Source organism: Rhinatrema bivittatum, chromosome 8 (genome assembly GCF_901001135.1).
Source record: "Rhinatrema bivittatum chromosome 8, aRhiBiv1.1, whole genome shotgun sequence".
Taxonomy (NCBI): Eukaryota; Metazoa; Chordata; class Amphibia; order Gymnophiona; family Rhinatrematidae; genus Rhinatrema; species Rhinatrema bivittatum.
This window is the reverse complement of record NC_042622.1, coordinates 47,899,829-47,922,623: the sequence shown is the minus strand read 5'-3', so window position 1 is coordinate 47,922,623 and position 22,795 is coordinate 47,899,829. Positions and strand designations below refer to the sequence as shown.

The following is a 22,795-nucleotide window of genomic DNA, read 5'->3' as shown; positions in this document are numbered from 1 at the left end:
CCTCACTGTGTGCATCTATTTATGTCTTTATAGGAGGGCCATCCAGGTGAGGTGTTGTTGGTAGTTTAGGGGCCAGTTTCGCATGTAGAGTGAGAGGTACAAACAGCACAGTACAGCTTGGTGAAGCTTTGACGTCATATGGAGTGAGGAAAGTCTCAGAAAGATGAAATTTAGTCTTTGTGAGACTTTCCTCTCTCCAAATGACATGCTGTTCGTACACCTCACTCTACATTTTATTTATTTTTAACTTTTATATACCGATGTTCCTCTATAGGATACATATCGCACCGGTTTACATGAAACTGAACTGTCGCCAGATGGCGGATACAATGAAACATGGGTATAATGAACATGCGGAAACAATAAAACATGTGAAACATTAGAAATACACTATCATAAAATGTTATAATGCTAAAATAATATAATAACATAATATTAAAAATAATAACTATAAGATGGAAACGAAGGCCTATGCCTGGTGAGATATCGAGAAGGGGAAGGGGGGAGTAATTGATGGGTAACAAGAAAGAACTAACTTAGCCAGCGGGAGAATTAAGAGGAAAGAAATCCACAATGTGGATTAGGACATTTAACTTGGAGGGATTCATAGAGGGAGTAAGTGCAAGGGCGAGATTATCTGTCCAAAAAAGCCTGGCTGAAGAGCCAGGTTTTCAGTTTCTTTTTGAAGACCAAAGGGCAGGGTTCTTGGCGGAGGTCTGGCGGGAGCGAGTTCCAAAGTGAAGGCCCAGCTGTGGAAAGGGCACTCTTCCTTAAAGAGGTTTTAGCAGGTGGGGTATATAACTTGTCTTTGTATGTTCTTCTAATGGGTCCGTTTGAGATGTGTGGCCTTAAGTTGGAAGGTTAGACTGAAGGGGGAGATATTGTGCAAAGCCTTGTGGATCATCATGAGGGCTTTAAAGAGAATCCTGAATTTGATTGGTAACCAGTGCAGGTTCTGAAGGATGGGAGAGATGTGTTCCCTTTTGTTGGCGTTTGTGAGGATCCTGGCTGTAGCATTCTGGACCATCTGTAGTGGTTTGATTGAGTTGGCGGGTAGACCCAGAAGGAGGGAGTTGCAGTAATCCACTTTGGATAAGATGATAGATTGTAGCACCAGACGGAAGTCTCGGAGTAGTAGTGGTTTTAGTTTTCTTAGTACCTGCAATTTGTTACATGCGAAACTGGCCCCTAAACTATCACCCAACATTGCACCTCGACGTATTAGATGGCCCTTCTATAGACATAGAAATACTTCCTTACTATGAGGGCCTTGTAGATAGTCTCTCTCTTCCCCCCTCCCCCGGTAAGTTCCATGGGAGGACAGAAGGCAGGAATGCATAGGCGATGTGAGTGGGAGAGTATATTCACCCTCCCCTGGAATATTTTACCCTATCTATCATACCTCTGCAAGAGCCCTGCCTTCTACCTCCCCTCATCCGCAGCGTTCAAATCACTGAAAGAGCCAGTCTCTTAAGGGGCAACACCTGGAAAAAATGTCCACCCTCTTGGTGGTTTCAAATCTTGCATGTGGCCCTTCGTTTAAAAAGTCTTGGGACCCCTGCTTTAGTTGACGCGATACTTCATAATTCAACCCCGGAAGTCTCTGACAACACACACAACTTGCAGTAGTGAAAGCATATTAAAGATATTACTCAAAAGCAACGGACTTCTTAGTTTCTTTCTCTCTCACAGCAATCCCTGCATCATTAAAAAAAAAAAAACCCCCTCACATATTGCTCACTCCTGAGATCACCCTCTTTTTAACAGAAAAACACAAAACGTTATATACTGACTACCTGTCCACGCAAAAAGAGGTCTGAACAAATCTGCTTTCCAAAAATGGCGCTATCTGAATCACTTTAGTGACAGCTTTCAGATATCAGTCTGGCGACTTCTCATACGACAAAATTGACAAATGCTATGCACCAATCAGAGTAGAACACATCTTGGCCAAGGTCCCGCCTCTTCCCCGTAGCCATAAACGCACAGCCACTGGGAATTAAACAAAAAAAAAAAGTCGCAGTAAACGGTAATCATTATACTACGGTTACAATATTTGTAGCAGGGAAAGAACTTACGAAGGTGAACAAACCACTAAAACTCAACCACGTGCATGCGTGGCCCTTCAGTCATCACGGCGGACGATTCCATGTCTGTCGCCTACGGGAGGGGGGGGGGGTGCATTAGAATCGGGCAAGTTCACTTAGAATCCGCAGGATGTGACGAAGCTGTTCTCTGAGTGCGTTTAGCTTGGTAGTATTAATTTTATCCTGGCTTTGTAATGTGGAAGACTGGTGGGGGGCGATCGGTGTTCACTGAGCCTCCCTATGACAGGGTGATTTTGGTAGGGGCCGCATCTGGCGCTCTCTGTACACCGGAAGTTAAGCTGCGGCGGGTGACTTGGTGACGCTGCGCAGCGGCGACTGGCTTGGTAGGGTAGGGGAAAGCGGGGCGATGGCAGCGGTGACGGGTCTTGGTAAGGAGTGGGATACTGGTTGGTGGGGAGAGGCAAGGGGCTGTTTCTAGCCAGATCTGATAATGTCCTCGCAGTTTGGCCCGTCTTCACAGTTCTATCATTCTTTGTATACCTTCCTGTCATTCTCTGGTCCCCTTCTCCATAGCATCTTATGTACGGATGTGGCCTGAGAGTATAGAGTCCAGGAGCTACAGACATGGGGAAATCAGTACATATTTATTTGCCTTTGGGGATCAGAACTGAAACTGCCCCCAGCTTACAGTAACATTTAACTTTTATGAAGTGCTATCTATGTGCACAGTATATTCGTATAGTATTAAAAGTACATTGACTGTATAACGTAAATTGTCTCTGTATAATAAAAGCCACATAGACAAAAAAAAGTCTGTAAGAACCTTCTCCCTGAGGTCTTAAAAAAAAATCTAGCAAAGGCCACTGCTTACACATCTCAGTTTTGCTTATTATTGTGAAGGGTTCATGCTGCTCTCGTCAATGAATAGATGATTGTATTAAATTGGCTTGTGTTAAATGTATAAATTATATGTACAACTAAAAATTGGGTCTATGAACATTTCAAACTTCATGTGATTTTTATTGTGGTGTGTGTGTATGAATGTGCTAGCTTAGTTTTAAATTTGTCTATGTAGGGTTTTGTGGGGTTTTCTATATAAATAAACATAATATTGATGTATTGGAAATTGTTGTCTCTCTAATTTTTATATGTTGATGATAGTGAATTAGGGAGTGGTACTTAATATTGCCCTTTGTGTTGTTATACCTAGTTGGCTCTCGTTAAGCTGAGCATTTCAGCTATTAACTCAGATCTAGAGAGATATGCAGCCTGGCCTTTGATCTAGAATAACTCCTCCAACTAATCTAGTACGAGGCCCTTATTTATTGGCATGTGATTCTGTTTGCCCATTTGTTTCTATTCCCAATTCTATTTACAGTTACTTGTTGATAAAACTATAAAGAAAAAAGGTTTTGATTAGAATGCCCAGTAAAGTAGTTATTTGTCTTTGGTCTTAAAGCTGTGCCTTCTCTGTACTACTGAATATTTCAAAATGCACACAGAAAGCAATTATATTCATCCTGGTTCAGTTAAATAGTATGGTCAAATTATTTTGAAATTATTTAAACTTTCCCCTGTCATTTTTTTTGTATTCTCTGGCAATTGCCATTTAGAACATGAACACTCATTGAATCTCATTGGTCACAAATATTGTGGTGAAAGAGAAGAACACAAGAACAGTATTGCTGATAGAAGTGTCAGTACTCTGTAACTATTCTGTGGATCATATGGAGAAAGCAAATATCTTTAAGTACCAAGAGATGCAATCAGAGACCAATAAAATGTGGCAAAAAGATACAGAAAGAGTCCATTCATATTGGGTGCCACTTGTTCAATTAAGAAGAATTTTCAAGGGCAACTTGATATGTTGCCTGTTAAAATTACACTCTATGAAATCCAGAATGAGGCTTTTTTGGGGTACAATGCAAGTACTAAGAAGAGCATTAGCAGTAAATTTGAGAGGTTGAGATCATCCCCAACATGCCATGACTTATGAATGAGGTTCATTCCTGACAAGTTATGTGCAAAACAAACCCAGTTGGAGAAATTGCCTTATCAGATTTTGCTGCTCCAGGTGATTCAGTAAATTTTATTTATTTTTTATTTACTATTATTATTTTTTTTTATATACCGACATTCGATCTGAGATATCACATCGGTTTACATTCAGGTACTGTACTGCAGGTGAATATTTTAAAGAATTAAAAAAACAAAGACTTTGTTTTTGATATAATGTAGAATACACAGAAATTATAGTATTCTTTCAAGCAGTGCAGTTTCCATTGCTTTTTGTCAAACATGTTCTTTCTTTTCCTTTTTGTTGCAGGTTCAAGCAGAGTTTTCATCTTGGCACTGACATTAGTGGGGAGTATTCAGGCCCTGACTCCTAGCCACTACCTGACCAAGCTTGATGTTGACAGGCTAAAGAAGTCTTTGGAACAACCACTCTTTGATTTAGAATCTGCGTTCTACTACACTGTAGGAATCAGCCTTCTAGGATCACAAGTGTTAAATAAAGAGGTGAGGAACTAGTGCAATAAGAGATGCAGTTTTGTTTTTCCTGATTTGATGAATAGTACTCATCCAATTGAGCTTTTATTGTTCTTCATGCATTCCTTTATTTACTGCAGATTACCCAGCCTATATTTTAAAGCAGCACTGCCAGCTTGGTTGTTCAAAATATTAATATACCTTTTTCTAGTCTCATTTGATCTTTATTTCTAAATCACTTTTCTTTTTTATCTTACCATAATTTATTAGTGAGCATGCAGGAGGAGGTGGAAGGTCCCCCCCCCCCCCCCGGGGACAAATCAATTTTACAAATTTTTTTAAATTAATTAATTAAATTGGTAAACAAAATTTCCCTGCTCTGTGCCGTTGCTAGTTTGGCTGGCTGCAGACCCCCAGGGTCCCTTGGGGCGCGGGTGGTCCCGGAGGTGCCCCCTCCCTGTCCCCCGACGGATCCCGATACTCCCGGATCCTATAGCCAACCCGGGTGCATTAGCTAATCTTCCTGGTGCCGCCTCTTGTCCAGCTCCGTACCCATGAACTTCAATAAAGGCGACGATCTTGACAAGTATAAAGAGAACACAGCAGTGGGTCGGAAAAGCAGCCGGGGAGAAGGGGATTTTAAGAATAAACAAGAAAAAGAATTATAAAAAAAAAGTGAATATTTTCAGAAATTTCTCTAAATATAATAAAAGAATAATAGACGGAGGGGAAGAGAAGGATAACTGCAAATCGGTTATCCTCACAAGAAACCTCCGTACAAAAAAAACCACCGGACAAGGTTTCCCTTGAAAAAGGTTGAGTTGGTGAATTAATTGCATCAGTGGCATGGGATCTTCTTAGTGTTTGGATAATTGCCAGGTTCTTGTGGCCTGGTTTGGCCTCTGTTGGAAGCAGGATGCTGGGCTTGATGGACCCTTGGTCTGACCCAACATGGCAATTTCTTATGTTCTAACACGGAAGCTATTTCTTCTTCAATTTTACTTCAGAATTGCTTTGCATAAATACATCCCTACCACGTATGGATATGTGACCTATTCTTCATGGATTTACCAACACTGAGGATCATCTGAAGCCTAAAAATTAATAAATTAAAGGAAATTTGAATGTTCTCTGTAAAAATCTGAATAACCTTATTGTCTACTTGAGGACAAGTTTATGTAACCTACTCAAGGTCACAGGGTGAATGGAGGAGAAGGAATTCATTTGAGACCTAAAGGTTCACAAAAATATTCTCTATGCTTACCGGCTTCTTACATGTTTTAATGTTTTCTGCATGGACAATTCTGATAGTTTCCACTAGATGGAGACAAAGAAATCCTCGACATGTTCTGCCCATTTTTATTTAAGGATAGAGAATGTTATCAGTTCCCTAAGAGGTACATATGTTTACAGAATTTCAAATTTGATTGTAATCAACCATGTGAAATGCGGGGTCCCAGAAACTTTTCTAGTTGATCAGAGAATGAAACTGTTGGAAAGTATGTTAAGTGGAGAGGAGTCTTAGAACTTTTCATTGGGTCCAGACAGAGAGAAAATGTGAACAACTTACGTATTACATGCAAGCTTACAGTGTAGTGCGTTAGGATGCAAGCTTCTCATGCTTTTCAATGTGTTTCAGGTCTTGTCAGTTAACTTATTATTTTAAAAAATGTATATCCTGCAACTGTCTAACATTCTAGGTGGGGTACATCCATAAACATTCACAATCTTTAAAAAAAAAAAAATATATATATATATATACACAAAACAGATAGGAAACCCTTCTTGGTACTGTTCGCTTTCTTACCTCTACAGCTAATTATAGCAGCATGATCAACCTAATACTCTGTATGTCTTTCTTCACAGGCTGTTTGCAACTTTATCCAATCCAATTTAGACTCAAACAATCTTGACTCCCTATTCTATGCTGCACAATCCAAACAGGCACTGTCAGATTGTGAGGTGAGTAAAAAGCTAATGAATAATAATAGTTTGCAATATAGGTTGTCTCTTTTTCTTTTTTTGTCCATGTTGAGATCTAAACTACAGTTTATAGTCTGGTTGCTTGTCTGGTTAACTGAAGAAGGCAGGCTTTCTGTTTGTAATAATGGATGGTGGGAAATTTAAATCCTGAACAAAACATCAGGCTTAATGTTATGTTTTGGAGAAGCATGCTATGGAATCCAAAGTGTCTAGAAAGAAAAAAATTCGTTTTTTCCCTTTCTTCCTGCTAGATCAGTCCTTACACTTGAGGTTTACGTACACCTCAGCTGACTGAGACATAGGGTACACCCCCTTCATGACCTCATTCTTGGCTGCAGACAAATGTAGACAAACCTTCCAGTCTCCCAGATCCTGAGTGTCACCGCAGCCTGATTGCACCCATTAGCTCCTGGGACATAAGTCCCTGGGGGCTGCTTTTTTCAGTTGAGCTGCCTCCGGGGGGGGGGGGGGGGGGGAGCACCTTGGTAGGCAGCCTAGCAGCTGATCCCCATTCCCTGTATGTACCCGGATCAGTCCAGACTCCTGGGTTTTACCCCCCCTCTAGCAGATGGAGACAGAAGTTTACAAACAAAACTCTGCCTTATCTAGGCTGGTGCCACCTACGGTCTGGCAGTATTCTTCTGTCTCCTAGCAGGTGGAGAGCTGCAGTCTGAGCTGAGACCTACAGTCCGAGCTGAGGCCTAGGGTTTAGGTGTTTTAAAAAAAAAAAAAAAGGAAAAAAGGGAAATAGTTTTAGCTTAGTTCTCCGCACCGCAGAGGCTTGCTTGCAGGTGGAATCTCTTGCTTCCTAGGGGGTTGCGAGGTCCTGAAGGGACCATCCCCCCTGGTTTCCGAGGCAGCTGATGTGTGGGGGATCCCCACTTACCAGCCCATCTTCGCAGCTGGGGGTGACACCGGGGAGCCCGGCTCACTCCCTCCAGCTGGCCCAGAACCCGAGGTACCGGTAGCATTTAAAAAAAAAAAAAAAAAAAAAGGTTTTGGTTTTTTTTTGCTTTGCCTGTTCTTCTGTGTGGCTCTCTTCTGCTCTGCCGCGGTGGGGATGCCCGAGCGCCGATTTCGCCGTCTGGAGTAGTTTAGTTTTCAATTTTCTCTCGGGTAGCGCTCCTGTTCGCGGGGCTTGGAGCATGCCGTGCCGGTCAGCATGCAGAGCCTACGGCTCCTCATCGGCACGGCTGTCCCGGGATAGCCTCTGTTCCTCTTGCCTGTCGGGTGGCGAGGGGGGGTCCTTGGGCTCCGTTCGACCTCTGAGCTGACAGCGATTGCGTGCCGGAGCTGCAGGGGGGCTGCCGATCGAGGTGGAAGGCCCGTTCTTGAGGAGCCCGGGAATGGGCACCGTTTTGGATTCCTCAACATAGTTTCGGCAGGAACGGCTGCCATTTTGTTGCTTCGGGGGGCTGCGGGTTCCGAGTCGGGGTCGGAACAGGGGGAGGACTATCCTCCACCTCGTTTCTCGCCACAGCACAGGGTCCCTGAAGGGGACGGTCATGCAGGGCACCAACCTGGCAGCGATCCTCGGGTCCCTGAGGGGGATGCAGAGGAGGGCTCTTCAGATTCTTCTTTTGGGTCGGAATTTGTCCTTTTGATGCACAGGGCGTTCAAGGCCCGGCGCCTGGCAAGGAAGAGGTCCCACGATACCCCTCCTCGGACCCCCTTGGGGGGCGGGGGAAGCAAATTCGACCCGGCCCTGCCCTGGGGGCGCGGACAGCGTCCGACCTAGTCGTCCTAGGGCAGTCTGGGAGGACCCGGATTTTACCACGGACACGGATGGACCGGACGAGCAGCCAGATGATCCGGATGGACCGTCCCAGCCCCCGAGGGGGGTTGATGGGGACAGGGACTTGTTATCCACTGGTTCTCGGGGGACCCATGGAATGGAGGGGGATGACCCGAAAGTGGTTAGTCTATTTCGCAGGGACGAGCTGGGTCCCCTCGTTCCAGAAATCCTGAAGGATTTAAGCATCCCGGTACCGCAGGAAGAGTCTCGGCCGGGGGCAACGGATCCGGTGGTATTGGGGTGATGGGGTCCTCTCAGCCTTCCCATTACATTTTTCAGCATCTGATTTGCTCTTTAAGGAATGGGATACCCCTGAGTTAGGCCTCAAGGTGGCCAAGGCTATGGATAAGTTCAGCCTGCTCTGTCTCTGCAGAAGGGAGGTCCTGGATGCTGAGCAATTGTTGAACCCACCTGAGACCTGCCCGCTGCATGAGACTGCTGCAGACCTCTACGACCTCCTCCACGTCCAGGCGAAGGCGATGGTCTTGGCGGTCTCCGCTAGAAGGCTCCTCTGGCTGCGCAATTGGTCCGCTGACCCGTCCTCCAAGGCAAGGATGGGCATGTTGCGTTTTGGAGAGGACCTTGAGCAGCTTATCAATTCCTTGGGGGAAAACAAGGTGCATAAGCTACCGGAGGACCATCCGAAACAGTCTCGATCCTTTGCGCCCTCTCGTCCTCGCTTCCAGGGTCAGCGGAGATACACACCTCATGGACGAGGTGACTCCTCAAGAGGTTATTCTTCCCGGTCTCAATCTTGGTCTCAGCCCTTTCAAGGGCGCCGGTCCTTCCGTGAGAGACCGGCTCAGCGCTCCACCCCAAAGCCCGCCCCACAATGAAGTTCGGTTGACCCACTCCTCAGTTCCTCTGCTGGGAGGTCGCCTCTCCCAGTTCGAGGAGTGGGTCAAGATCACGTCGGACCAGTGGGTTCTCGACATTGTCCGAGATGGGTACGCTTTAGACTTTGTTCGAGACCTTCCGGATCTCTTCATTTTCTCCCCATGCGGCCATCTCAAGCGGGAAGCGATGGACCAAACCCTCAACAGGCTCTTGAGTCTGGGCGCTATTGTCCCGGTTCCGAAGGAGGAGCTCGGCGCCGACCAGTATTCTATCTACTTCTTGGTCCCCAAGAAGGACGGGCTTTTCGACCGATCTTAGACCTAAAGAGGGTCAACTGGGCCCTCAAGATCCCGCATTTTCGCTTGGAAACCCTGCGAGCGGTCATTGCGGCGGTTCATCCCGGAGAGTTCCTCGCCTCTCTCGACTTGGAAAGTGGAGATAGGCCTCTGTCGATTCACTGCGATTACCAGAAGTATCTCCGCTTCCACATCCTCAACCTGGATTTTCAGTTTCGTGCTCTACCTTTCGGTCTCGCTACCGCACCACGTACCTTCACCAAGGTCATGGTGGTGGTGGCGGCTGCCCTCTGCCACGAAGGAGTCCTAGTCCATCCTTATCTGGATGATTGGCTTGTGAGGGCCAAGACGGAAAGCCTTTGCAGGCAGGCGGTGGATTGGGTCCTAGCTCTCCTTGCATCTCTCGGCTGGATAGTGAATTTTCCCAAAAGCAATCTTCGGCCTTCCCAGGTGTTAGAGTTCCTGGGGGCCCACTTCGATACCCGGATCGGCAAGGTGGTTCCTACCTCGCGTACGGGCTGTCAAGGTGATCGATCAGGTACGGAATCTGCTCTCGCTGCCTATTCCGACGGCCTGGGACTACCTACAGGTCTTGGGCTCGATGGCCTCCACCATCGACCTAGTTCCCTGGGCTTTTGCTCATATGCGACCATTACAGAGAGCTTTGCTATCCCGCTGGCAGCTGGTATCGGAACAGTTTCAAGCTGTGCTCCCGCTTTCGGCCTCTACCGTCGCCGCCTTGTAGTGGTGGCTTTCACTTCCTCATCTCCTCCGGGGAATGCCGCTCCAGACTCCTCAGTGGACGATAGTAACCATGGATGCCAGTCTCTCGGGGTGGGGCGTAGTCTGCCAGTCCCAGTCCACGCAAGGGATCTGGTCTCCGGTCCAGTCTCGCTGGCACATCAATCGGTTGGAGGCCCGAGTGGTGCGTCTGGCTGTACAGACATTCCTGCCCCTGATCCACGGCAAAGCGATGAGGGCTCTGTCCGACAATTCAACCACCGTGGCTTATATCAACTGGCAAGGAGGCACTCGCAGTCGCCTGGTGGCTCTGGAAGCCAGCCATCTCTTCGACTGGGCGGAACGCCATCTGGATTGCCTGGCTGCCTCCCACATAGCGGGCAATAAGAATGTTGAGGCCGATTTCCTCAGTTGCCAGTATTTCGATCCGGGAGAGTGGGAACTCTCCGAAGAAGCCATGGACCTGATCGTTGACAGGTGTGGTCCCCCTCACCTGGACCTGATGGCAACCTTGTGCAATGCAAAGGCCAACAGGTTCTTCAGCTGGTGGAGGGAGCACAGATCGGAGGGAGTGGACGCTCTGGCTCTCCCTTGGCTGGCGGAAGTCCTTCTTTACGTGTTCCCTCCCTGGCCTCTGGTGGGAAAAGTTCTCCGAAGAATAGAACTCCACCGGGGACCAGTGGTTCTGGTAGCACCCGAATGGCTTCGCAGACCATGGTTCGTGGATCTTGTCAACCTGGCGACGGATGGACCTCTTCCTCGACTGCTTCGACAGGTTGCCTGTATTTTTCGACCAGGTCAATTGCTTTTGTCTAGTGGCCTGGCTTTTGAATGGTAGGTGTTCACAACAGGGGCGAGCCCCTTAGGTTGGGGGGCTCCCTTTCAAGAGTTGATGGCGTAAGGTTGATGGAATTGTAAGCTCTTCTGGGGATGGGGAAATACCTATAGTACCTGAATGTAATCCGGTTTGAAGTGCCGAAAAGCAGAATATTAAAAAAAAAAAAATCTAAAGTAAATAACCAACCAACGAGGGCCCTGACTTTTATGGCTTGGGATACTGATAAGCATGGGGGTAACTTGCATGGTGCAGCAGATACTACCATAAGCTTGCTGGATAGACTGGATGGACCATTTGGTCCTTTTCTGCCATCATGGCTGATAGGATGAGCAGTACGAATGGTGTCAGACCAGGCGACTACAGTCGCCTATATACACAGTCAAGGCGGAAGCAGTAGTCCTCGGGTGTCGGAAATAACGCTCTCATGAAATGGGCAGAACAACATATCCAGACAAAATCAGCCTCTCATGTTGCCAAGAAGGACAATGTGAGGGCCAATTTTCTCAGTAGATATGACTTGGATCAGGAGAATGGGAGCTAGCAGAGGACTTTTTCAGCTCATGGTCTCTTGATTGGACCAGACATATTTGGATCTCATGATGTGTTACCACAATGCTTCGGTTCTATAGTTCGAGACCTGGGGACGTTGGGCATCGATGCTCTCGTGAGCCGTGGAACAAGATGCTATATGGGCTCTCTTCCTGGCCAATGTTAGGCAGGATAATTCAGAAGATTGCAAGTCATCCCGAGACTGTATGTCTGTTGGCTTGGTTTGGCCATGGAAACTATGTTTCGGTTACTGATAGACAGTCCTATGAGGCAGCTGATTCCAAAGGATCTTCTATAACACGAACCGATTGTACATAAAAATCCAGGACTTATGGTTTGGCCCTTGAGAGAGCTTGAGAGCTGAGGCTTTTGGTTGTTTTTTTGTCAATGGTATCCATATTGCTCCAAGGTAGGAAGCTTTCCACATCTCTGACTTTTATATCAGGATTTGGAGAGTGTTTGAAAGTTGATGTGCGGGTGAGAGATTATCACCCTCAGAGTGGAAATATTGCTAATCCTGGGTTTTCAGTAGGAAAGATTAGTAAGCTTCTGGCCCTAAACTCCTTACTCGTTTTGATTGCAGCATTGGCTTGTTATAGAGGTCGTATTAATACTAGATCTTTGTGTTCTCAGCCAGATGTTTCTCTATTGTGGAGAGAGTCCAGCATCTACTTCCCTCTTGGTGTCTGCTGGTGTCACTTTGGGACCTCGACCTGGTGTTTGAATTTTTTGGCATGCTCCATCTTTTGGTGGCTGTGTGGCCTTTCCTTGCGGATACTTACCTTGAAAATGTTTTTCCATGTTGCTATATGTTCGGTGAGGTGCAATCCCGAGATGTAAGCTTTCTATTGTTGTGAACCTTTTCCGTGGATAATGCCGGAGGTGGTGCAGATTAGGTCTGTACCTTCCTGTGTGCCAGAAGTGGAGGCAGAGTTCCACTTGAATTAGTCTTTTTCCCTGCTAGTGCTGGACGGGGGCAAAATTGAGTGGGCATAGTTCGTTATGTGCCTTAGATTTGAAGTGATATTATTGCGATACCCGATGGTCGCCTGCTACTAGTGAAAGACTGCTCGACTATTCATTCTCCATGGTGGAGATAGAGATAGAGAACTGGCGTCGCAGGCTGCAGTGGCCCATTGGGTTAAAGAGGGTATCTCAGCAGACTATGTAGGTGCAGATGTACGGGTACCTAGGCAAGGCACATTTCACTAGAGCGCACACAGTCTCAGGGGTGGAGACTTGGCTGTGGTCTCAGTCCGAGATTTATCAGACAGCAGCGTGCTCTTCCTTGCATACTTTCTCCAAGCATTACTGCGTAGGTACGCCTTCGCGAGGGTGGTGTTGATGGGTACGCAGGCAGCCTCCCACCTGTTTCAGGAGTAGCTTTAGTACATCCCACCAGTGTGGATTGGCCTGCCTGAGCGCAGAGGAAGGTGAAATTACTTCTTACCTGATAATTTCCTCTAAGGAAGGCAGGTCAATCCACAATCCTGCCCTGGGCTGCCTACTAGTGGTTTTGTTTTCAGTTCATCCTTTCTTTCAGGGATGTTATAGATTGATCCTTATTCTTCACGTGATCCCCCTCCCATACACACTGTCCCCTCCCTAATGCTACAACTCTACCATTTTCCAAACTTCTCACAATTTTCCCCCTTAATGGCCTTGCCCCACCTCATTTACCATTCCCCTTTTATAATACATAACTTTCCTTAACTCCACCTGTCTTTACGATCAACTATTCATCTTTTCCTCCTAACGCTATGTATATACTTTATTATATCTCTATATTTATATAATCAGTTCAATGTTCTCATTTAAGCAACCACTTCTATGTTTTTGTTACTTGAAAAGAGTTCATTGTAAAACCTATACATGTTTTTCTTGTTCCATGTAAACTGATATGATGTGACAACGAATGTCGGTATAGAAAAACTTTAAATAAATAAATAAATAAATTCTGGGTTGTTTGGAGGACTGGTAAGTGAGAACCAGCTTGTAATCAGTTGTAATTAATATTATGCCTGAGCTCAGTACTTCTGAGTTAAGTGGAGGTAACGTGTAGTGCTATAGAAATGTTAAGTAGTAGTAGGTATAATCAGTTGTCCACAGTTTGCTTTTCTTGAGATGCTGCCAAGCTGATGTCGGGACAGAGCTATATGTTGGTGAGGTCAGTGAGTCAGTTTTTTGTCTCCATCTGCTGGTAGGAGTGCATAACCCATTGGTGTGAATTGGCCTGGCTTCCTTAGAGGAAAGGAAATTATCAGGTAAGAAGTAATTTCACCTTTCTCTTTCTCTCTTCCTCTTTTCTTTTTTTCCTTCCCTCTTTTTCCCTCCCTTGGGAAGGGAATAACCTCAAGGGATACAAACAAAAAGGGTGATCCTTGTCCAGTTGCTTTGACAGAAGGCTATCAAGGACCTACAGCCGTTCTCCTCTTATGGCCAAGAATGAGGTCATAAAGTGGGTGTGCCTTCTGTCTCTGGCAGCTGAGGAATGGGGAAAGCCCAAAGTGTAAGGACTGATCTAGCAGGACTCAAGGAAAAAGAAACCAAATTTTACTTTTAAATGCCCTCCACTTTTTTTGTAATGAAAAGGTTATGCTTCTCTTTCTGTTTTTATCCTGTCCAGTATTACTGAGGGGTTTTTGTTTTTATCAATAGAGCAGAAATCATTTGAGCTAAATAATGTCGAACATCAATACAAGTAAGATTCGCAGTTACTGTTGTAATGCCCAGCGGTTTGAAGGAGGGGATAGTCTGATGTGCTAAGGGATTGGGCAGCCAGAGGTGGTAATTAATACAGAAAGTAAATTATAAACCAAAGCATGTAAATGTCTGGCTACCCAGGAAAGATCAGAAACTTTAAAAAATGGAAGTCTTCCGTTCTCTTGAATGTCTTCTGGCACATATCAGTTCCAGTTCAGTTAATTTTGAGAGGTTGGTGTTTTGAACTAGTTCAATGTGTATTGGAAGGAACAGCATATACTGGGACATAGAGGTAATATCTGCAGGTCAGGGGAGTTTCAATACACACATGAATTTTCAGTTCACTCTCTGTATGTTCACTTCTCAGATTGTCATTTCCAATGATACTAAAGACCTGCTGCTTGCTGCAGTGAGTGAGGATTCCTCCGTCACCCAAATTTATCATGCTGTTGGAGCCCTTAGTGGCTTTGGTCTTCCTTTCGCCTCGCAAGAAGTGGTTGGAGCCCTCACTGCCCGTCTTAGCAAAGAAGAAAATGTTTTGGCGTAAGTTGAATTTAAAGGAAAGTAATTCCATCTGGTTTTTTCTTCCCCCATTAGTCCTGCATTGTGAATTAGTGTGCTGTTAAACTAAAATTTGTTTTGTGTCGTTAAAGAGAATAGGGGATGAGTACAGTTGGCATCTTTTATTGCCTGAGAGGGTAAAACATTTAAACTTGACTATATTCAGGCATAGTGCATACAAAAAAGTGGGTGAAAGGTACCCTATGCTATTTTCTGTGGTTCACTTTCTTACCGATTTTACTTGTCGTTTAATGCTCTATTAATTCTAGTGCAACACGCCATTTTAAAGAGAAACTGACTGCTTCTTTAAGACCAAAAGATGACCAACAGAGAATACAGGATGTTCTTTACTTGTCAGAAAACTAGATTTTCATGCTTGCAGTTTTTGTCTTTGCACAGCCAATAAGTAACTCCATTGTTTTTGGGGAGGTATTTCTAAAATGGGCTACCTACCAGAATTTATTTTAAGTCCTGTTGGTAATAGGAGATGTTAAACTGGAAGAATCTAAAAGGAGAAAGCACAGGGAAAGTAGGCCTAGTATAAAACATGCTCAGGAAGGGGCTAACCGAACTGTACACAAGAATTGTCTGCTCAACCATCTGCTGTGTTTCCAAGTCCAGGAAGAAATTAATTGTTAAATAAGCTACTTTCAGGATATCGACCTTTCTTGAAAAGCTCACAGAGCCTCTGATGTCTATCATCTCGCATGATCTACGTGCAGCCCTCATTTTAGCAGGCCCAGCTACATGTTCCCACTCTCCCTGGTTAGCAGGTACTTTGGGAGGGCTAGGCTCTCGACTGTCCCCTGTCAGAAAGGATGATTTAATATAGATACGTCTGTGCCGAAGGGACTGGGAATAGTAGTCCTCAAGAAGCTTAGAGAGTGAAAGAAGATGTTGGATATTTTATCCGCTACGCTTCTACTTTGAGAGCCACCTCCGGATATTATGAGATGTGAGAAAAGCTTAAGGAATATAACATTCATAAAATTAGGAAGTCTCTTGAAATTTTCCTAGGTTGTCCATTAAGCTTTCTTTGCTTTCTTTCCATCTCACAGAAATACAGATTGTCCTAAGATTTATGGTTTGGGGGAGTCATGGTCATTGAAGTCTTCATTTCAGAACTTTATACTACTGCAATATATTTATACTGTACAGTACTGCTGTCATTTACAGCTCTGTGTAATGCCTGACAAAAAATGTGTTATGCAAAATTGGGGAAACAAGATAAAGTATCACTGTATTCTGTGGTGGAGAAATATATTTTGTCCTTTTTCTTTGTCCTTTTTCATCACTGCTAGTTGTTTTGTGTTACAAACTGCAATTCCTCCTCCTTTCCGTAGTGTCAAAATACAGTATTTAAATACTAGAAAGACTGTCTTTCAAACAAAAAAATTACTCCTACTATGTTGCCCATGAATATTTATTCAAATTAACACTACAAAAATAATTGTGTGAAAGGGATCTTCAGAGTAAATGGAATTGAGCACAAAACTTCCATCCTGCAATGTCTCAGTCATCAGTCCCATTAAGTGTATAATCTGTGAAAAGATGTGTGGATATCTTCAAAATGGACAAAGTCACAGAGGAAGGCTGCAGCAGCTAACGTTGGGAGTGGGGAAAGAAAAAAAACTGGCTCACCAGCATGGCAACTATTTAACTATCCCCCTCCCATCGGGAGCTGGGAAGCCAGTACCAAGGGGTCCAAGCCAGCCCACCATCCCTTTCCAGTACTGCCAGACACCATTTTCAGTGTGGAGGAAGGCTGCAGCAGCTGATATTGGGAGCAGGGGAAGGAGGAGAGCAGTGGGGAAAGAAACACTGGCTCACCGGCACGGTGACTGTTTAACTCTCCCCCCCCTGCCCTGCCCCTCTACCTACCCAACCCTCGGGATGTTCTACTTATATTGAAAAATTATAATAAGAATTGTCTAAATTGCCTGATTATTTAATCTCCGTAACAAATGAAGATTATTCAATGTAACAAATGTGGAGCCTTCATCTTAAAGCACTTACGGAAAGAAAAGGCCTGCCCAATATGCTCAGAACTAAATACCCTGAGAAAACACCCCACTTTAAAGCAGAACTAGCTGCAATTTCAGAAACCTCATTATACAAACCCAATTCATGTAACATAATAAAAGTAGACTCACATAAAGATGTTATTCAGTGGGATTAGATAGAACCAGACCTGTAACACATAAACACCCTTTCTCCACACCTCACAAAATAGGGTCAAGGGGGCAGCGCCACCCGTTCTTACAAGAGTAACAAATTTCCAACATCATTTCTGTCCAAAACAATGATGAAGATTTAGGGAAGAATATTGACAAAGTATCTGAAAAAATAAATAAACCCAAACCCTACACAAGCAAAAACTCATTCTGCTGGGGGACTCTATCATCAGAAGCACAAACATGGGAACTGCTTTTGAAGATGAGACCATAGTCAAATGCCTTCCAGGATCATCAGCGGGTAGAAGTACTACCCTTATAACCAACATCATTAGGAAAGAAAATAAAGGCTCTGAAATGGATGTGATATTCCACCTGGGAGCAAACAACCTTATAAAAAACAAAATCCAAGAGGTACAGAAAGATTTCCAGACACTAGCAAAACATTTCACTCAAATAATAAAACCCAAATCTATTGCCTTTTCAGAAATACTACCAGTTCATGGTAAAGGAGAGGAGAGACTTTAAAAAGAAAACTAAATAAAAATAACCAATTTCAATGCATGGCTCAATACTTGGTGCAAGGAGCAAAATTTTAGATATATTGGAGGCTGGGGGCTTCTATGGAAGAATAAGAGGCTCTATGCCAAAGATGGATTACTTCGATCAGTGACAGGAAAAAGGATCCTCAGAGATAATCAGATGCTACATTAGAAAAGATCTGGATAGTCACCCCCCCAAATTCAAATCCATATACAAATCCAAAACAGTAGGGAATAAGTGGACAAGCAAACAAAGCTAAAAAAAAAAAAAATCCAAGGGGAACAATATCATAAATGAAAGTAATTGAAGGCTATGTGCGTAAATGCCAGAAAATTCCAGAACTACAAGCCACTATGACTGAGGCGGATTTGGATATTGTCACTATTACAGAGATGTGGTTCACAGAATCACTTGATTGGGACCCGGCCATACTGGGATATAACTTATTAAGAAGAGAGAGAGAAGACAGGAAAGGGGGATGAGTAGCACTCTTTCAAGAGCAATATCCAGGCTACAGAAATTCTTGGAAAATGGGGCAAAGAAGAAGCGCTGTGGGCATTCCTAAAGAGAGAAGATGGTACACCCAGTCAGAGGAAGTGGACAGAGATCTTGTTAAAGACATCAAGAAGCTACGAAAGAAGGAACAGGTGCGGATTGCTGATGATTTTTAACCTGCCAGATGTAGACTACATCTCTTCTGTGGCATCTAATAGAAGTAAGGAGATAGTGGATGCCCTGCAGGGAGCTCAGCTGAAACAAATGGTAAAAGAACCCACTAGAGAGGAAGTCATACTTGACTTGGTACTCACTAATGAAGTAAATGTATCCAATGTCCAAGTAGGGGCCCATCTCAGCACCAGTGATCATAAGACGGCATGGTTTGTGATCGCTAACAAAAAGAGTACCAGTCACACAAAGACCCAAATTTTGAATTTCAAATGTAGGGACTTTGTTAAAATGGGAAAGTACCTAGAATCAGAGCTAAAAGTTTGGGAGGAAGTGGATGAGGTATAACTACAATGGGCAAAGATAAAAGACTTAATAAAAAATGTAACAAATCTTTGCATTAAACAAATAAGCAAACGTAAAGGAAAAATCAATCTGATACACAAAGGCAGTGACTGTTAATATATAGAAACAAAATTAAATGGTGTTTGAGAAATACAAGAGATCCCAAATTGAAGAACACAGGGAAGCATATCTGAAGGCACTAACAGAAACAAAAAAAAAAAAAAAAGAAATTAGGAAGGCAAAGTCAGGCATCGGAAAAGATTGCCAAAGAAATTAAGCAAGGAAACAAAACATTTTTCAGATTAGTGAAAAGAGAAAAGTCCAAAGAGGCATACTGAGATTATGTGGAGGAGGCCATTGAAATGGACAATTATTAAACAAATACTTCAGTTCAGTGTTTACCACAGACCCAGGAGATGGACAATCGCTGGTTAACAAGATGATAGTGCTCTAGATAAGCCATTTACAGAAGAAGATGTATGGGAGGAGCTAAGAAAAATAAAAGTGGATAAAGCCATGGGGCCGGATGACATTCAGCACAGGGTGCTGAAAGAGTTCAGATTTGCTGGTGAGTCCGCTAAGTGTCCTGTTTAATAGATCACTAGATTTGGGCATGGTGGTGGTACTGCTACACAAGAGTGGTAACTGAAAGATGGCTGGAAACTACAGGCTGGTTAGCCTCACCTCGGTGGTGGGTAAATTGATGGGGAAAGTATTGAAAGAAAGGATAGTAAAATATCTGGAATCCAGAGGATTGCTCAGTCCAAGACAACAAGGATTCACTAGGGGGGAGGTCTTGTCTGACAAATTTGACAGATTTCTTTGACTGTCACTAGGGAACTGAAGCATGGAAGAGTGCTGAACATAATCTACTTGGACTTCAGCAAAGCCTTTGATACTGTCCCGCATAGAAGACTTGTAAACAAAATGAGATGTTTGGGGCTGAATAACAAGATGGTGACATGGATTGCAAACTGGCTGACTGATAGAAGACAGAATGTGATGGTGAATGGAACCTTCTCTGAAGAGAGGAAGGTGTTAAGTGGTGTACCGCAGGGATTGGTGTTGGGACCGGTATTGTTCAATATCTTCGAGAGTGACATAACAGTAGGAATTAAGGGTAAAGTCTGTCTGTTCATGGACAGTACTAAAATCTGCAACAGGGTAGACACATGGAAGGGGGTGGAAAGAATGAGAAGTGATCTAAGAAAGCTAGAGAAGTGGTCAGAAACATGGCAGCTGAACTTCAGTGCAAAGGAGTGCAGAGTCATGCATCTGGGGAGTAGCAACCTAAAGGAACTATATGTTTTGGGGATGAAGAGCTGATAAGTAAGAAGCAAGAGAGAGACTTAGGGGCCATAGTGTCTAGCAATCTGAAGATGGCAAAGCAGTGTGACATGGCGATTGCTAAAGCCAGACGAATGTTGGGCTGCATTGTACAGATCCTTGGTGAGGCCCAACCTTGGAGTACTGTATTCAGTTCTAGAGTCCGTATCTCAAAGGGGACAGAGATGGAGTGGAAGAAGTTCAGAGAAAGGCGACCAGAATGGTGGGAGGATGCCATCATATGACCTATGAGGATAGGTTGAAGGCCCTAAATATGTACACACTGAAAGAGAGGAGGCAAAGAGGGGACATGATACAGACCTTCAGATACATGAAAGATATAAACGATTCACAACAAAAACAAACTTCTTCTACTTGAAAGTTATAATGAGAATAAGGGGTCACAATATGAAACTCCAGGGAGATAAATTCAAACAATGTCAGGAAATGGTTCTTCACGAAGTGGGTGGTGGACGCTTGGAATGCCCTGCCAGAGGAGATGGTAAGGAAGAAGACTCTAAATGACTTCAAGAAGGCATGGGATAGACTATGTGGATCCTTAAGGAAATAATTCCAGGAGTTCCCAAGAGTGTAGGGGATGAGCAGAAACATTAGGGAGGAAGTAAAGGAGAAATTGTGAATAAGATAATAGGATAAGACACAAATAGGGAAGGAGTTATAGCAAAGGGGCATAGGGTTAATCAGTTTCAATTAAACCCTAGTGACAGTGAAAGGACCCTGACTAAAGATCTGTGATACAAATTCAAAACAAGATTGCAGGGCAGAGTCAATGGACCATCTCGTCTTTTTCTGCCATCTATTTCTATCTATTGATCTATCTAGAATGATGCCCTCGAACTTGCTCCAGCCTTCAGAGCAGATTCTCTGCAGTCACAAAGTCAAACCCAATATCCTAGATATGCTCATGAGGTCTGGTTGCCATCTATGTCCCCTGAAGAAATGATATAGGAAACATGTTACACGTTGGGCATGCAGTGTTCATATATATGATAACCTGTCTCACTAGAGAGAGATGGAGGAAATAGAGGTTTGAAGAAATGTAAATGTTTGAGAGCCGTCTCAGATGCTACCTGCAGCTCTGCTTATTTCTTCCTGCCACTACCTGGCCACCTGATTGGAACTTGTGAAGGAGGTGCCATAATATATAATGATGTGTGTAATTTGAATAGGGAAGCAGAGAGCTGAGGTTGAAATACAGCAGATTTCTTTATGCACCACAACTTTTATTTAAAGAAAAAAAAGGGGGGGGGGCATCTCTTTTGTTGGTATTCATGAGTAAAAATGAATGAATATTTGCTTGTACATGTCCTGTTACTGAGCATATGCCTCATCTAAGTGTAGTAATGCTTATGCAAATTAAATTTTGAATTAGAGAGAGATGTCATGAATGGATGAACTACAGTGAAGCATCAATCTTGATGATAAAAGTGACAGAAACTGACAACCTGAATCTGATCCCTGGCAGTAAGTTAAAATGACTGCCTATGGAATTCAATAAAATCTGACAGCACAGGCCCTTACAGTTACATGCAAACTGATGTTTTCTTGCCATGAATGTCGCATGCATCTGAAAGGCAAGTGGGTGCAGGAAGCCGAGCACGGTGGTGAAGATATTTACCCTCTCCCTCGCAGCCAAAGACCGTGCTTGTACTCAGCCAGTTGATTAGGGATTTCTTCCCTCCCCTTTTTCCGGTCTCCGGGCTTGGCGAGTGATCAGACGGCTGTTCCTGCCTCCAGTGGTGTTCAGGGATCGGGGTGCAACCTGGCAGGTTGAGCAACTCTTGCAAATAGGCCCTGCTCCAAGCTGCTTCTGGTTCGCCGCATGGTAAACTGTGGCGATGCCTTTGCACGCTTTTTTTGTGTGCCGTATACTGCTGTCTTCAGTTCCATCAGATCATGACTTGTGCACCCGACTGTGCAGCCTGTTGAGTGCCTAGTTCGGCACCTAGTTAGGAATATAGGAGCGCCTTCCAGGGCACCCAAAATATGCACAAACGCATGTGCCTTTTTTATGCTTATATGTACAAACGCGCTTGTTTTTATATGCACTCCCTGAGCATCCTGTAGGAGCTCAAGTTGGGTGCTTATTTTGGTCTGTAGCAAAGAAACCTCAGTGCTTTGCTCTGTGTGTGACATGCCATATTCGGGCATCTTACCCTGGCGTACCTTCTACCTTGTCAGTGCTGTTTGGAGGCTCAGGGGAATTACATCCCTCTGATTTTACCAAGCCCGGTTCTTCTCAGCCTGGTGCGGGAATGGAGAAAGAGCTGCCAGAAAGGTTGTCCAATCTTGGGGCTCCCCTAACTGGTTCATCAGCAAGGGAAGGTAGTTCAGTGGACTCAGAAATCCTGCCCCCGGGCCTTGGTGTGGATCCTTCAGCTTTTTCTTGGCTGGATTTTTTTCAAGGACTACAGTCTTTTCTTCAGGCACAGTTCTCTGCCCCAGCCAACCTTATCCAGTTACAGACAATGAAGTCCCACATGCCTGGTGCTGTGGGTAAGTGTCGGAGTACATCTGGAGCTGGTTTTCCCGATAGGGATCCAGATGGCACAGGTGACAAGGCTGATTTTTATTCCCCTGAAGATGGGGAGATTTCTCCGGAATTGGAACCTTATAGAACTATATTGCAATTCTTTCATAGAGATGAGTTACCAGATCTCATTTCCCAGACACTGAAGATGCCGGGAGTACTTGGGGCTGAATCCATGTCTGAGCCAAATAAAAATCCCATTCTGGTTTCATTGCATAAAGCCTCATGTTTCTTTCCTATTATAGAGGCTGTTCAAGAATTAATTGATTTTGAATGGAGCGCCCCGGAACAAATTTTAAAGGAGGATGAGTCTTGGATGGACTGTACCCCCTGGATCTGATTTGTAAGA

The 22,795-nt window shown here is 44.3% G+C and overlaps 1 protein-coding gene across 2 annotated transcripts in view; it reads left to right on the top strand.

The window, feature by feature from the left end:
• Positions 1-2,321: 2,321 nt before the first annotated feature.
• Positions 2,322-22,795, top strand: part of RPN2 (ribophorin II) — a 124,347-nt gene continuing 103,873 nt past the window's right edge. For both annotated transcript variants that reach the window (XM_029613863.1, XM_029613862.1), the window contains exons 1-4: positions 2,322-2,476; positions 4,375-4,568; positions 6,405-6,500; positions 14,648-14,823. In XM_029613863.1, coding sequence (XP_029469723.1) covers positions 2,455-2,476; positions 4,375-4,568; positions 6,405-6,500; positions 14,648-14,823 — 488 coding nt within the window. In that variant the 5' untranslated portion in view covers positions 2,322-2,454. The remainder of the gene's footprint in view (positions 2,477-4,374; positions 4,569-6,404; positions 6,501-14,647; positions 14,824-22,795) is intronic.